The sequence below is a fragment of the Sebastes fasciatus genome, chromosome 14, assembly GCF_043250625.1.
Source record: "Sebastes fasciatus isolate fSebFas1 chromosome 14, fSebFas1.pri, whole genome shotgun sequence".
In the NCBI taxonomy this organism is placed as follows: Eukaryota; Metazoa; Chordata; class Actinopteri; order Perciformes; family Sebastidae; genus Sebastes; species Sebastes fasciatus.
Window position 1 is genome coordinate 10599245 of NC_133808.1, and position 17890 is coordinate 10617134.

Genomic DNA, 17890 nt, shown 5'->3' on the forward strand with positions numbered 1-17890 from the left:
GTAATAACCTTTCAGCATATTGTAATTCAAGTGTTCTGAGAGAAAACTAGACTTCTGCACCTCCTCGTGACTCTGTTTTCAGGCTTTAGAAAATCTAGCCCGTGACGGGAGACTTTGGCCAATCACAGGTCTATTGGCAGTTCTAGAAATACAGATGCACCTGCACGTCCCTTCAGATGGTAAAAGCCTGATTCAACAGCGTAACATCCTGCAGGAAAAGTTGCTATTCCAACATTGGCAACAACTGCCTGCACTGCAAAGCAACCCCAAAAAGGAAGACGGACTTATCAAAAAGAGAGTCTGACAATATCGGCGAAGCGTTTCAGAGATGGAGAAAAAATGTTGCTGATAGTTTTACTAAATTATTAGCAACATTTTCTCTGAAGCGCTTTGCCGATATTTTAGTTTTCCAGAGTCTCAAATCACAATATGTCATCTCAAAGGGCTTTACAGGCCCATAAGTCTGCAAAGAAAACAAGAGGGTACTTCTCATAGAATTGCCGCTATATAACGGGATCACAATGATAATCGGGATGATGTTTGAAATTAATGAATAGTAGCCTACTCGCACAGGTTAATGTATGAAGCGTGTGCATATTACCCTGCTCGTCTGGTGGGAGGAGTTTAGGACAGAGAGGGGAGAGAGGAGAGCTGCAGGATGAGGGCTGTATTTCCAGATTCAGGCGTTTTTTTTGTGATCCTACACATTGCACCTTTAATGTTGCCTATTCTAATATAATGTTTCAGCCCATTTACTACAAATCATTTCCTACTTTAATGCAATGTCTCATTCACCAAACGTATATTGATAAGTGAATATTCATACAATGACAGCATTATTCAATATTAATGTCAACATTTTTGAATCTCAATGTCAACAAAGTTTAATTAACAGTTGAACAGACATCAGAACAGCAGGATATGATTTATATAGTAAACTTAACCACGTGGTCATTGGTGACATTTCTCAGGTGGTTTGATCACACAAAAACTTGTTTGGTTTCCAACAGGAAGCAGGAAATTTGAGGTTTATTGTCATTGATGTAGCATGACTCATGAACCACAAACCTTTAGCATATTGTATCTAAAGAACACATCTACCTGTATAGTTTTCTATACGATACATCCCACAGAGGGGCAGTTCATACTGGTTGTTCAAATGGCGCGATCTCATCACATCAAAAAGTTTCCAATCAGCCAAAGTTGATATGCATGCAGTGGGAGGAAAAGCCTCATATATTAACAGAGATATTTAGATAACATCACTTATGAGTAAAACCAACCTCAGACGAGAAGAATCGTGATTTTCATAATACCCAGGAAACTCCGATCAAACCAAACATGTTAAAGGTTAGTCAAATGAACACGTCTACCGTTTTCTACACTAGACAAGGGTAGATTTGATCCTAAATACAATATAACTTTAAGTTGTTAACCTCTGCATGACAATATTAAATGTCTATCTTAGTTTGAGCCGTTTGTACGGGTAGTTGCATGGAACTTACATTTGTACCGAGCGTGTTCCATGACGAACACTAAACACCGTTGCACGTGGTCAGTAAATCGGCATCAATTAACCCACCTCCATTCCACGCTAATGGGTTTGGGATGGCACTTAATATGGCGGACCCTCAACGCGTACGTGGAAATGGAGTGGAAGTGGATGGGGAGAGGGTGTAGGAGGTGATTTGAGAAAAGCCCTATGACCTGCCCCGAAACGACATGTGTTTATCATAAAGTGGGCATGTCTGTAAAGGGGAGACTCGTGGGCATAGAACCCATTTTCATTCACATATCTTGAGGTCAGAGGTCAAGGGACCCTTTTGTAAATGACCATGCCAGTTTTTCCTTGCCAAAATTTTGTGCAAGTTTGGAGCATTATTTAGCCTCCTTTGCGACAAGCTAGTATGACATGGTTGGTACCAATGCATTCTTTGGGTTTTCTAGTTTTTTATGGTAGCAGTATCTTCACTCCAGCTTTAAAACTGAGTTGCATTAATGCGTTAAAACAAAATGGCATCAACACGTTTTTATCTCGTTAACTTTGACAGCCCTAGTATTAATATGTAGTTGATAAAAGTATGAAAAATTATACTTTTTAGTGTTTGATTTTTTGTTTGGGGCTGTTACTTTTGGTGTGCCGAGTTAATAGACTAGTTTTCTCAGATAAACAATGCTGTTGATATACACAACCGGACAGTTGCATATAGGCCTACAGCTACAATACAACGTTCTGTTATTTCATTTTCTCATCATACAAGGAGCAGTTAACATTTGAGATTTTTGTACATATTTATTATGATTTCCTTAGATTTTATATCAGAATTATAGCATGGACTTGCAATATATATTATCTTTTTAAATGTGCTAAATATGGGATTAGGAGCATTTCTATTGCCTCTATTGCCTTTGCTGCTATATTAATGTTGTGGAAATTGAATTTAGCACCTTTAAATTCCATGTAGTTGACTTTAGCTGGGTAACAGTAAAAGAACATCTACTACTCATCAGGCTCTAACTTTTGTCTGCAACACTGTTTTGAATGTATTTAAGGGGATCTGACAGAGCAGTAAAGACATTGCTGCCATCCTGTGACTCCCTGAAGTTACAGCACAAGTCTTAGTTTACTCTAAACAGGTGTCAAGTGCAAATCTTTGACCTATACTGTTCCTTGAACCCATTGCAAGTGAGCTGAACCTCAGCAGCTGCAGTACTCTTTTAAAGCCAGAAGAGTGCACTGTTGGTCTGAGAAGAGGTGGTTTAGATGATACTGACTTAAAATGTTATGTATGGTGCACAGAGGAAAAGAGGATATTTTTGACCATGTGGTATTCTAAATGTACTCCAAAAATCCTACCCTCCAAAATTGTTGTTGGGCTTATTACTCAAAGTAATATTTGAGTTGATAAACAGACAAACAGCAACTTGTAATGGCCTTACAACACATTATAACACATAATATTACAACACATCCTCTGCTGTAACATGGAGCTACTTCCATCTAATCCACAGTAAAAACATCACTGCAATCACATGACTTCTATAGTGCAAAGTTTTAGGACAGTGTTTTTCATGTATTACAACACATTGGATTATAAATGAAACTGTGAGGTTAAAGTGCAGACTTTAACTTTTAAAGGTGTTTAAGGGTGTTCACATCTGTTTTGGGTGAACACCCTCAGCGTGTCACAGCAGGATTCATAGCTCCGTTATGGCATGGGGCGAATCATCAGTGTCTGTCTACAGAGTTTATTAAATGAGCCTTGAATATTGTTTTATTTTCAGTCAAATGTGCCGGAGTGCAGAGAACAAAACGACAAAAATGTGCCAACAGACTTTTGGCCCAAATCTGCTGCTTACTAGACTGAAAGTGAAAATGAAGTCAAACATAAACAGAAAGTATTATTAAAAAAAAGTTATTAATTATAATTTGATGTTTGTAAAACTGTAGAGGCACTCCATTAAATGTATTCAAAGATGTGTTATGTTTACAACTGAACCTTCTATGGGTGGAAACAACCATAACATGTATGTATTTTGGTTTCAATACATAAAACACTTTTGTAGCTTTCTGAATCTGTAGTCGACTCATTAAATGTCAAATACAATCAAGTTCTGTAAAATGTCATCAGTTAGCGGTCTGATGTGAATTTTGTGTCCTTATCCAACCGATGTTTTTTTGCCTGAAGTAGTAAAAAGAACAGCCACAGAAGTTTCCTGTACAACTGTTGCAATCTGTACTTAACCACGTGTTCGACAACAGCAGAGAGGCGCGCTATCACACTCTACTTATCACAACAGCAAACGCAATTTTGTACCACGCTTGGTACCAACGGTACACTGTGAACACAGCATCCATTTCATGAAAGATGTACAAACTAGTGCAATTTTCAAACTTTAAAAGGCTACTGTGTATAATTAGAACGTTTTAGGAATCTGAGATTTAAATTATTAGCTTTATCTCAAGCACAACATTTTTCTCATCTTGGTACCACAGACTAAAGCCATTAGTGTCACACAGTGATCAAACTGAGAATATGGATACTGTGCTGTAAAATCATATAAGAGAACCTGTAAATACATAGAAGAAAAAGAAAGAGTAGTGTATGATAGGAGAACATACTAAAGCACTATCATTATGGTTATTGTTAGATGCATCCAACATATGGATTAGAGCATCTACGGCAGAAAACTGGATATTTCAACAGATAAGGCTCAAGAGGATATGCTTTTTTCAAGTTCTCATAACTTCCTTTATTATGCACAGGATGTGGATAACACCGATTCGTATCAAATGCTCTGAGAAATCAGCCAATGCCTCACAGTTTCTGCACTTTTTTTTCTGCATAATCATGACCATAACCATTGGTTTGTATATATTCATTTCAAAATAAGATCCCAATAATAACAAGAACAGACGAGTGCTGTAAGTGACTTTTCTTTGGAATTCACCCCCATTGTCCTCTATGAATAGCCATGGCAGAGTACCATGTCTGTTGTCTGTCAGCGCTGGGTGTGATCTGGCCGTCTGGTGCCCAGTGAGTCAGACCCACAAGGCAAGGCCATGAGGAAGTTAAGCCACTTCCTCTGCCTCTCCGCCGGACTTGTTTACAACAAAGGAAGGTTGTAGTCAATTAAAAAACAACAAAAAAAAAGGTTCTTGTAGATAAATGTCATTTGTATTTAGCAGCATTTAACTATCCAGCACAATCTTCACATCCGGAAGCATTTTTTTCTTGAGCTGTTGTATTATCTTGATTGCAGACAGAAAGGAAAAGAGGTTAATAATAATAATAATAATGAATTTAATTTATAAAGCACAGTTTAAAATACAGCGAAATATCACATGCCTAACAGTGCTTCACATGAAGAGTAAAACAATCACAACATTAAAACAATTTACACAAAAGAACCATTTCAAAATGTTAAAATAGGATAAATAAAATGACAGACAATATATTTCTAGACAAGACTGAGCACTATTAACTTTTTGCAGTGTTTTGCAGTGTAGTAAAACTTTTCCTGTGCTAGTAAATGGTCATGCAGTATACCATCATGCACGTAACATCACAGAGCATGTATCTGAAAATGTGCTTCAGTAGAAGGTAGTGTAAAAGGTGTGAAAACCACAGGGTAACAGTTGGCAAACACAACTTCAGTACGTGCTCAGCAAACCCTGATTGAAATATTGAGAGCAGTTTTTTGGCTTTTGGCTGCTTGTGGGGACAGAGTTGTACTTTTTAACCCAATGACACATTTTCTAAAAACAAATGTGCTCATTTTCTTTCATTCCTCTTAACATATTGAGGCTTGACCACATCTTACATTTAAAATCGTCTCTGATGTCTCACTCCAAAGCGTATTTGTGTTTTGACAGCATGCTCCTACACGTTGAACTATGGCCTATTCAAGCGTGTTGCCTCACCACAGAAATCACTGGTGGTTTGGGGCAGAACATTCAGGTGTGGCTCTTCTCTACTGAAAGTCATTCCGAGCTCAAAACATCAAAACACAAAAAGATGCTTCAAGTGCAAAGGGGTACTTCCTCATTTCGCTGCCACGCATTTACATAAGGAACTAAAAGGAAATTGATCAGAAACTGAAAAAGAGTCTTAATGTGAAATAGGGATTATTAGAAAGAATTGTGATGTAATTATTGTGCAACTTTTGTAAAATAGTACAACATGTCTCTTTGTACTAATACAACAATCTCTAATAAAAAACTGGGCGATCTCATCTGTGCAGCTGTGCAATACACACATGGCATACAGTATGAAACCTCCTTTCCCAAAATATGTCACAGACACAGATGGCTCAACTCCTCCACACGCAGCTTAATCAATCACAAAGGCCAAATGAACATATTACACACGTCAATGTGTGATGTCACATGGCTTGCTTTTTGGGTGCAATAGGTGTTTCAAAAGTGTGTGATGAGACAGAAAGGTTTAGCAAATGTGAGAGAGAGAGGTAGAGAGACACGTGCACACACTGGCATAGACAGACAGAGAGAGAGAGAGAGAAAGAGAGAGAGAGCTACAACAGGATATTTTGTCACTATGGTTACTGGCAGCAGATACCGATCTTGATTTCTGTATGTCATGCTGCTCACATTCAGGACGGACAGAGTGATTGTAGTGCTGTCAGGACAGCCCTTATAATTTGCACAAGAAGTTTCACGTCTTCTGGATGAATGTGACTTCAGCAAATCGGACGAAAAAGTATTTCATCGGTGAGGTAAGTTTCTTTTCCAAACTGTATTTTTAGGATCAGGTTGAATCATTTGTGGTGACATATAGATAAGACATTGTGAGTGAAATGTAGTGTGGATAATACACATAATTGTGTCAGTTTGGCTTGTAATGGATTTATTGTGAGAAAATGTTGAATTGTATTCCAGAGTCAGATATCTACATGCAAACATCTGAAACAAACTATATCCTCTATAGCTTAAACATAATGAATATTGGATAATGAAAAAATAAATCTTCTATGAGCGACATTCTGTGCTAATAATACACATTAATACCAGAGTGAAAGCAATCAATCACAGTTGCGACACCCACAGTTAGAAGCGAACCACTTTCACAACATTTCGAGTGTTATTGTGAAAAGTATATTCCTGCAATAAAAAACACAGTTTTAGTTTCAGATTGCTAAATGTATGCATATAACTTCATTTTGATAAGAAAGGCATTTGAAAATGTTTGGTTTTTGTTACCCCAAATACCCCTTCACTTGTGGTAAGGAGTCAGGAAACGTGTGCATCATGTGCTCGAGCAGATAGACACATGCTAGAGCGGGCAATAATTTTGGCTCCAACAATATAACTTTCCAACGGCCATTCTAAAAGGCAGAGCGCCCTGGGGAAGCCGACTTCCTCATAGACAAGGACGTCTCTCAACACAACGTTGAGTTTTTTTTTCACAGTGTAAGTGTGAGAGTGCTGCAGCTGTATGCAGAATCACAGTAAAGAGTCAAGTTATTGTTCACAGACTTCCTTAGTGTCACTTTTAGCTACAAAATGGCATGAAAAACAACAGCTACGTCCTGTGAGTCAACACATGAGGTATGAGCTGAAGGGGCTAATAGTGGAGGATGGTTACTGTGTCTCCTAATCCTCTATTGTCATATTCATGTGTAAACAGGATGGAAATGTGCCCAGAGTTATCAATTATGCTTGGACTTCCAAATAATAAGCTATGTCTTCATATGTCAAACCACAAGCGTATTACCCAATGATAAGTAAAAACAGGTCATGTGTTTTACAGTTTCAGTCAGACACCAGAGAAAATGACATTTGACTTGTTCCTTGTTTTTTATTTTTTTTTTATGTCAACCTTTAACCTTTCGTTTGTGAAGGCTTGGTTGTGCAAAGCCTTGGAGAGGGAAACTGAGGCAACAGTGAAGTTTGGCAACTGCTGGGCTTTGCTCAAATAGAGCCACAAGGTGGCACTGCACACCACAAAAAACATTTCTATTTGACAGGACAGAGTTAACTTACCTGAGTTTACCGAAACTGCTCGAAACCAGAACACATTTTAGTTACCTGAGGGTAAAAGAAATCAAAATTAAAAGTCGTATCATCCATGTAAATTAATTAATTCTTCATGAGAGCCTTCACTATATGGTAAGTGTTTTTTTTTACATTATTTTATAATTTATTGTCTTTATGAAACTGCCAGTAAGCACCATGAGTAATGACAAATACTGTTACTTATTTTACTTCCTTTTTGAAAGCAAAGACTTGCCATGGCTGTGCTAGACAAGAGTTTCATTTCAACATAGGTTGAAACTCAGACTGTGTTTCACACCTTTTTTTTTTACATCAAATTGCCACATCTGATCTAGTTTCCTTTAAATCACACACCCAGGGGGAAAACATTGTTTTTCATGCACCTGTCAAATTTGAGATTTTTGGGCTATTTTGCTTCAATAACATGTTTTCTTTCAGACTAGTTGAAAGAAAACATCCAAAATACACATTTAGGTGTTTATTTTACTACTTTGTCTATTTACGTCTGTAGATTTCTTGTGAATTCAAGAAAAGTTAGCATTAGATAATGCCTCATTTACATATTCATACATACAGAAAACTTTGAATACAAAAATATTTGTCATAATGTAAGTAATCAACTGGGGAAGTTTCCTGATGATATCTATCAGTTAACATTGTTTACCCTATTCACTTGTAGTGTCTTGCAAAAATGTACGGGAGTTTACAATCGATATCTTTAAAGGCTGTTTTCTCAAAATGAGTTTTTTCTCAGACTATGAGTCAGAATTCCCCACTTCAGCCGCACGTACATCCACCAAACTTTCCAGTTTCATCTCTATCTATAATGTGAAGGTCTTTAAAGAGGGATTTGTTCAAATATCATCCATCGCCTGATTAATACAATATTTTATTCTTAAAAACAGTATTTTCTGATTCTTGGAGTGATACAAAAAGATATTCAAAATTCCTGACTTTGACTCTAATGCGTCAACAAAATGAAACAAGAATTTTGAACCTGGCTTTATCCAATGTTCAGATTTCTCGTCCGGAAATGTATGCAAATAAGCACATATTTAATAAAACAAAATGCCTAATTTGCATATTTAAACATAATATTTCAGAAAACTTGCAATACAAAAATATAATTGTCTTAATGTAAGTAATCAACTGGAGAAGTTTCATGGTGATATCTTTTAGTTAATATTTTTTACCCATTTCACCTGTAGTGTCTAGCAAAATGTATGAATTTTACAATACATATCTTTCTCTGAGCCAGAAATCTCCACTTCAGTAGCACTTACATATACCAAACGTCCCAGTTCCATGAGTATACTGTATATCATTGATAACCTGATTTATATAACATTTTATTCCTAAAAACATGGCAAAAATAGATTTTAATGTAAGTAAGCAATTGGGGAAGTTTCATGGTGATATCTATTAGTTCAATTTTTAACCCTATTCACCTGGGGTGTCTCCCCCTTAAATACACATTTTGTGTTTTTTGGATCAGAGGAGAAAGAAAAAAAAGAAAAGAAAATGTACAATGAAATGAAACCTCTGAGTTTAACCAAAGCATTAACACATTTTATTTTTTCTCTTTTTGCAGTCGCTGGTTCCTAAAATATCAAGATGGGTTCTACCGCTGCACCTGTGACCCTCACCTCCTCATCCACCAACAATGACTCTAATGAGACTACCTGTGACACCCTATACGCCCACCGGGAGTACGCCAGGGTGCTCATGCCTCTTTTCTACTGCGTCGTGTTCGTGGTGGGGCTGCTCGGTAACTGCCTCGCACTCTACGTCATCCACCCCAATCTGAAGAAGATCAACTCCACCACCTTGTACTCGCTCAACCTGGTCGTCTCCGACATCCTCTTCACCCTCTCTCTGCCCTTGAGGATTGTCTACTACGCTATGGGCTTCCACTGGCCTCTGGGCGAGACGCTGTGCAAGATATCGGGCCTCATCTTCTACATCAACACCTACGCAGGGGTCAATTTTATGACCTGTCTCAGCGTAGACCGTTTCATCGCCGTGGTGCTGCCTCTTCGTTTCGGGAGATTCAGGAAGGTCAGCAACGTGCGCTGGATTTGCGTCGGCGTGTGGGTGCTGGTCCTGGCGCAGACCCTTCCCCTCGTGGGCATGCCCATGACCAACGAGGAACCCGATGGCTTCATCACCTGTATGGAATACCCCAACTTTGAGAAGGTCGACCACATCGCCACTATACTGATCGGTGCCGTCTTCCTTGGTTACGTCGTGCCTGTGCTGACCATCCTTGTGTGCTACTCCGTCTTGTGCTCCAAACTCCACCTGTCAGCCAAATCCAACCATTTGACGGAAAAGTCCGGCCGGAGCCAAAAGGCCATCGGCGTGATCTGCTGCGTGTCCCTGGTCTTCGTCGTCTGTTTCAGCCCCTATCACATTGACATCCTGCAGTACATGATCCGCAAACTGGTGTCGAGCCCCGACTGCGCCGATCTCACGGCCTTTCAGGTGTCGCTGCACATCACCGTGTGTCTGATGAACCTCAACTCCTGTTTGGATCCTTTTATCTACTTCTTTGCCTGTAAGGGCTACAAGAGGAAACTGCGGAAGCTGCTGAGGCTACGGGTCAGCATGTCCTTCTCCAGCGCAGTGAGGACGTCACCTGAAGGCTCCTCCAAAGACATTATAGACGGCAACAAGATCCCACTCAACAGTACTGTAGGCTCAACCAGTGAGAGACTCACAGAAAGAAGTTTCAACGGGAAGAGTAAAAGAGAGAACTGAAACACCAAGAATTACGCAAGAAGAAAGGACCTTTTACGCATGGGCCTACTTAAATCAGGACCTGTCGAGTAGCGTCTCAAACAAATTGTTTTGAACATTGAAATGGACTCACTTAGCAGCTACGCAGCATCTGGATCCATAGAAATCCAGCTATTTTGGACCAAATTTGTTTACATAAGGAAAGGTTTTTAAAAGGTCTCATTCAGCACTTCCTGTGTTTACATATTTTCTTATTAGTATTAGTGAATTTCTCAGGAAGGCGGAGATGACTGCAGCTAAGGAAAGACAAGAGGATACTTTCCCATAAAGCATGCTTGTCTCTTGCCCATTGACTGAGCACTGATGAGGAAGAGCATGAAGCAGAGCATGTTGGGAGTGGACAGTCGAGTTGACATAAAGTCATACCCACATTCAAACTTCTACGGACTGGAAAAGTAGTGAAAGCTTAGCTCATGGACAGAATGTGAAGATTGAAGCAGTGTGCTCACCTGAAAAAAAATGTCTGAAAGCAACAACGTAATATTTGCAACCGGACAATGACCTCACTTCTGATCCCATTCTCACAGTGTATTTTTCAACCTGGACTCTATTTTCACATGGTTTTATGTCTAACTGACTAATAAGGACAACAATTTCTGAAATTGGTCCAGTATTGAGGGGGAGCTGTCGACGGCAGCTGCTCACAGGCTGTAATATGGTGCTATTGGGGCAAGCTGGCACCATCATTTACATCCAGTAAAAGTGCTTGTTTCTGCCATGACAGACTTTGATTGTTATATTAAGCAAAAGGTCAAGAAAATGTTTTATTTCTCTGTAGGGTCCTTTCCATAATGCTGTCAGACACTTATAATAACAATCTGAAGCTGTCAGTGGCAAAAACGAACACGTTCTTTTGCACGCAACGTTACATTGACGCTGCTTACTTGCCCTCGCAGCTTATTTCACAGCGCTGGTTATAGTGTTAGCCCTCAATACTGGACCAATTTCAGAAATTGTTAGTTGTGTCACTTAGACACAAAAACATGAAGTCAGACTCACAATCTAAGGTTTTTTGCTTCAAGTTTCAGTTCAGTAGTTGTAATATCTCAGGAAAGTGTACACTCATTATTTCAACTGCCTGCCAACTGAATTAATCTCAATTGGCTGGAAAAGCACCAAATATTTGTCTGTCTTAACATTAATTTCCTTGTGATAAAAGTGGGTGTGGTCTATGATTTCATTTAATTTAAAGGGGCCCTGTGGAGTTTTCTTGTGAACATACAGAAGTTATGTTTACATTAAGTGCATAATGCAACGTGTGTATCCTTCATGTCTAACAAATGTGTTGAGTGCATTTCATTCCTCATTAAACATTTGCAAAGAATTTGTTGAAATCCAGCGTTGTTTACATCCATCCAATAAATTTTTTAAACCTGGCAGCTGTAGTTAAAGGGGCACTACGCCCATTTTTTGAAATTCATACATGTCATTCCTATGCTCTAAGACAGTCCAAAACATTATTAGTAAACATGAACAACTCTCCCAAATCCAAAAAATAGAGTGCTAAAACAAAAACTTGTGATGTCACAGGGTATAAAGTGTGGAACTGCTCCATAGACAATGAATAGGGAGAGATGTAGATGACACTGAGAGCACACAGGGTAATGTTCTGAGTATATGGGGACATTTTCTGTTTCACAACTGAGAACACAACAATAGAGTAAAGCTCATTTGGGTATAAAAAAAGTAAACAAACATTCTGTGGGTCCACAAAATCAGTCTCCCATTCATCGTCTATGGAGCTGACTTTATACCCTATGACATCACAAGTTTGAGACTTACTTCTCTGGTTTCTGGCTTTGAGAGAGAGAGAGGAGCTCATGTTCACAAATACTGTTTGAACTTTCCTAGGCCATGGAAATAACAAATCCTTAATTTAGGTGGTGTTCCCCTTTAAAAATGTACTATATTATAGTTTACATGTATAACTTTAATAAATACAGACTATTGGTCCAAATTAAATACATAATAAATGCAGAAAACCTTGATAGTGGATGTTTCTGCCAACATCTTGTAAAATGAATTGCTTATTTCTCTCTACAATAGTATGCAACTACAGTATGGTTAAGGTGTGGTTAAGGTTAATGGCTCAATCATGGTTATGGCAAACAGCTATGGTTTAGGTTAAGCAGCTAAAACGGTTGGTTTGGGGTTAGCGAAAGCATGTGGTTCCGGTTGATCTGCAGCAAAGTGCAAACCGATCTCTAGCACAAGAAGCCTGATGTGTTGAAATCTTTTCAACACCTCACAACATTATTTTACACTTATATGCACATGAAGGCCACACTGCTTCCTGCACTGTCACTGAGCTTTGGCAGCATATGCAAATCACACAGCCTATACTCTCTAGGCCCTTAGCTTTTTTTAAACATTGAGCTCTTATGGGTTCCTACATAGGTGCGAAGTGAAATACCTATGCCTTCATTCATTATGATAGGGTTGGTTGGTTTGTCTGAGAGACGAAATAACAACGGACCGTCATTTATTTATTTATTTACAAAGCTGATGTCAGCAAATATTACTTTGTTGCATCTTTGCTGCAAACACTTTGAAAAGCATTAGGGAAAGAACAGCAAGCAAAACAGAAACACACACTCGTACATCCGGGCAGCCTCAACAACATATGGCACGGAAACAAGACACAGGTGAATAGTTCAGCAGAGTTAATTTCATCATGTTGACGGTAAAGTTCATCAGCCAGCGAAGTCACTGTCGGGGCTCCAACAAAACCACAGTGCTAAACGGGTGTGTACACTCAACAACATAGAGTTTAGTACTTCCTGCTCGTCAACGTTTGAACTTATCAATGGAAGTTATTTTTTCCAATGTTTATTGTATGTTTTGTTATATAACTATCTCACAACAAGAGGGTTATTATCCAAAATTAATTGAAGTCTTCAATTCTAGGAACTATTGATGTGGCATTAGTGGAAACATTTTTTTAAATTTATTAAACCTTTATTTAACCAGGCAAGTCAATTAAGAACAAATTATTATTTATAAACAATGTTGACAAGCATGAGCACAATGGTACTGTAAAACCACAGTACTATTAACTTTCTTGATAAACATTAATCAAAGTAATTTTAAGCAAAAATAGACATTTTATAGACTAAATTATTCATTGATTAATCAAAAATTATCTGGCCGGATAATCAAAAAATAATTAGCAGCTTAGTCTGTCACAAATGATGGTAAGAGTACATGAATTATCATGTATTCAGGCATGACTTAATGCATGAAAAAGCATTCATTCATTAATTAATTAATTAATTAATTAATTAATGTACAACTTCCTGAACTATCAGGAATGTCCAAGCATTAATAGTATGTCATGCATGAGTTAATGCAAGATAAGTTCATTAATGCAACAACTAATGTATCTCAATCATCATGATTTCTGAGTTCTTAATGATGTTCATGTCTTCTTCATAGGACAGTCTGCCGTAAAAGGGACAGGCCAAAAAAACTGACCAGTCAAATTTTACATACATATGATTAATTGTGGTATATTATACATCTTTGTGACCTCTCAAATAAAGTAAAAAAATACAAATGCAAATTAGATCAATATTTTGGATTCCATTTAAACTGTCAATATTAGTTAGGAAAATAAAAAATTGTTTGTATCACATGGGATTAGCTTAAAGCTCACAGACCATTTAAGATAACCCATTTATAATATTTACAAACTTTAAATGATATGTCAAAGCCAGCAAAGTAAAAGGTTCACATAACGTGTCACATAAGAGAGCAATAACATTTCCTTGGAAAGACACAGGATACAGTATATGCTAATTGCATACACTGTCCAATAGTTAATCACACCGTCATTACTTTTTTTTTCTACAATTAGTCACTATGAAGTTCCAACTTGCAGGTACTCACATTTGTTGATCTTGTTGTGGCTCCTCGAAAACAGGCCTTTACAAGCGAAATTAAATCAAAATAGAAGCACAACTCAAATCATATTCTAGTCTCTAAAACTTTTTTCTTTGGGCCTATATTTGTTTCTTACACATCTTAGCAGTACTAGTACTCTATGCCAGTAAGCCTACTGCTAGGTTACCGCCTGCACATGATTCTATTGATTGGGCAGCAGGGGGGAGCAACAAGCCTATTTGCTCTTTTATTCCTTCTGCCAACCTTTCACCCCTAGGTGGCATTACTTTCTTAAGAAAAAAAAACTGGCACATACCACATATCACAAATACCATGTTTATATTATTAATTTGTTGTATGGAGTCATAGGAGTGCTGTAAAAAAGAATACATATGTAAAAGAATAAGAAAATAAATGTGGAAATATAAAGAGGAATAAATAAAAGAATAAATACATGTGGAAATACAGAGACAGATAACACAATTTAAAAGAATAATTATAAGCATTTTAATTTATTTTCACATCAATTTGTTAATTTATTTCAGTATACTGTATATTAATTTATATATTTTTAAATGTATTTATTTATTTATGTATTTATTGCATATACAATGCTCCCTTTTTCTGTATCTATTTATTTATTGTAATGTTATGTCATTTATTATTTTTTTATCCCTTTACTTTTCCCTATTATTTTCCGCAGTGTTTTGCCTATTTCTTAAAGGGGCCAAGCTGTCAATCAACTAGCTTTGGGCGGGCCTTCCTGCCCAGGCTGAGAAGTCAATTCCTGCACACATAGATGGGGTCACAAAGATGATTGATTCATTAGTATTACACCACCATTAATCATATGTTACTTATCAGTGTTAAAGAGGGACTGGGCCAACACTTTATATGAAGGGCCACAAACATGAATTCATGAATCAGAATCAGAAATACTTTAGCGATCGCGGGGGCGGAAATTGGGGAGATAGAGAAGAAAGCTAAAAGTTGTAAAAGATAAGAAAACGAGCTGGAGCAGCTGCAACAGTCTGCATGTGCACTCATGATAAAGTAATGCTTAGTTAATCATGATTAAAAGACTTGAAATTCAACATGTGCAGTGCTGTGACTGCAGACTTACCTACTTTGAGAAGAAGACATGAACATCATTAATAACTCAGAAATCATGATAATTGAGTTCCATTAGTTGTTGCATTAATTAACATACTGTTCTTGCATTAACTCATGCATGGCATACTATTAATTATTGTACATTCCTGATAGTTCAGGAAGTACTACATGTATTAATTCATGTTTTTTTATGCATTAAGTCGTTACTGGAAGTAATCATTAGTTGAAGCACTTTCAGGAAAATTATGGAGTGATTATAACAATGCCATATGAATGTTAAAGTATTATTTTCCTATAGGTCTGGTCCATGACACAAGAAATATTTCCTCAAAGCACACTTTTAAACCTTTGATCTCTCTCTGTTTCAGGCAAATTATCGCGGTAAACTAAGATGTACTAATCATGGCAATGAAGCATAACCCACTACACTACTATTATTAGATGTTTATTTGCATCTTGACCTCTTCATACGCTTTATGATAAATTTTTTCCCCCATTTTATTTTACTGAAATATGTCCCTTGCTGATAGTCTGGCCACTTGTATTGCAATGAACACTGTATTTCACACATATAATTGCCATCTGCTTCGTCGCTCCCTTTTCTTCTATCGCCTGATTTCTTTTGGGGATTAAAGGAAAGTGCTTGTTTTACAGGGATGGGCTGCAAGCATCAGAGAATTTAACGCAATGTATCTATACATCTGAAACACGGAAGATGAGCTCAGAGTTCTGCAGGTCTGAGACGAATAATTCTTTCAGCATTTCTTTTGACTTAAAGTCCATACAAAAATCAGTTATTCTTACTACTCCTCATCTCCTCATGGCTCTGTTTACAGGCTTTAAAAAATCTAGCATGTGACGGGAGACTTTGGCCAATCACAGGTAATTTCAGAGAGAGAGTTCCTATTGGCTGTGCTCTGGCTGGTGGGTGGTGCTTGGTATTTCCTCAACTGATCTCAACACGGCTGCCAGGTCACACACGTTCTCATTTTACAGCTAAACAGTACACTACAAGATGTTTCTGAAAACATTTGAGGCGAGAAATAGGCATTACAGTAACAGAATATTGATTCATATCTGATCAGCGCTGCCTAGTTTGACCGTTTGATCGGAGTTCGCAAGTGATTGACAGCTGCTCAGAAATGGCAAGGCTCCAGCTCGGCTCTGATTGGTTGTTTTCCTCCGGTCTGTGAAATGTTAAAAAATTAGGACACAGAGGAACATGATTTTCAGATTGCCTGTCTCATGCACTACTGTCAGGATATAGTGACCGTTTTATAAAAATATCTTTTTTTAATCATATTTGCTCCAATTCTACCCAGTGCTGCTTTAAGTCACCTTCTGCATTAATTGCTACTGTTAAAACATTACCTTATTCAGCCTATAGTCTTACTTGCACATGAGAAATGGATTATTCAAGACAATGATTAGACACTGACTGCTACCTGAACCTCTGACAACCTCTGTAGTGATTATTTTCTGCCTCTAGAGGACAGTGTGAAACAGGGTAAAGAGGCGACGTAAAGGAAGTTAAATGGGCTTTTCACAGGCACACTTATACCAGATCTACATATTGACAGGCGTAACAAGGCTATCAATTCATCTTTGTTTGTTTGATAAACAAGAATGGCAGAGTATCAAATAAAATGATTTAAGGGAAGTACAAAAAGACAGAAGATAGATACCTGTCATGTATAAATGCACTTCTATTATATATATTATACAGTTGAATAATAATAATAATAATAAAGACCTATGATTTATTACGGCGTGGAGGAGGCAACCACATGACAAGTATCAAAGAGAGGAAAACATCACACAGACTGTTGTCATAACAACATATTGCAATGAACACAAAGAGCCATCTGGTGTGAGATTTTTTAAGACACATCCAGAGGACAAGCCGATAGATAGTTATTTACCGGGAATTAGAATTAGACTGAATGAGCAGCTTCCATTTAAACATTGTCATAAAAAAAAATAATGTATGGAAAGAAATAAAAATATGTGATAAATAGATGTAACCTTTTATAGACAGTGGTGAGCAGCCAGACAGCACAAAGGAGGAAATGCTGTAAGTTGTGGGAAGATTTGCTCTCAATTTCACAAGATCTATAACCGGCTTGGAAAGCACCAGTTAGGAGAGCAGGGGAAGAAGTTTTGATTGCACAACGTTGTCTGAGCCAAATGTCCTAATTCATAGTTGTTACACACGCATTAATCACACACATTAATCTGTATTCAATCCAGGTCCGGGCTGACCTTGAGCTTTTCACCTGAGGTATGCGCTTTGCATCCATTAAGTCGACGTGGTGTAAAACCATCTCACAGCATCAGCGTGAAGTGTCTATTACCACCGTCTTATTTCCTGTTTATATGGCAACTGCCTCAACATCCTGTTTTTAATTACTTCTCTCCAGCAGCAGATGCTTCTCACAGCAACCTGCTGTGGATTACTCCCCTGAGAACTAATGTGCTGTGACAGACCCCACTTTTCCAATCAATAACTCGCCCTAAATCTGCCATCTCTCTGCCTGCCAAACACACTCCCACTTCTAATGGCACATCATTTTCTTTAAG

The 17890-nt window shown here is 37.8% G+C and overlaps 1 protein-coding gene across 1 annotated transcript; it reads left to right on the forward strand.

The window, feature by feature from the left end:
- Positions 1-5940: 5940 nt before the first annotated feature.
- Positions 5941-11639, forward strand: gpr183a (G protein-coupled receptor 183a). The gene is made up of 2 exons (XM_074658682.1): positions 5941-6237; positions 9108-11639. Exon 2 carries the CDS (start codon positions 9131-9133, stop codon positions 10274-10276), a length of 1146 nt encoding a protein of 381 aa, XP_074514783.1. The 5' UTR covers positions 5941-6237; positions 9108-9130; the 3' UTR covers positions 10277-11639.
- Positions 11640-17890: the final 6251 nt, after the last annotated feature.

Excerpts from the sequence above, each read along its gene's own strand:
- gpr183a (XM_074658682.1), top strand. The coding sequence starts at position 9,131 with ATGGGTTCTACCGCTGCACCTGTGACCCTCACCTCCTCATCCACCAAC.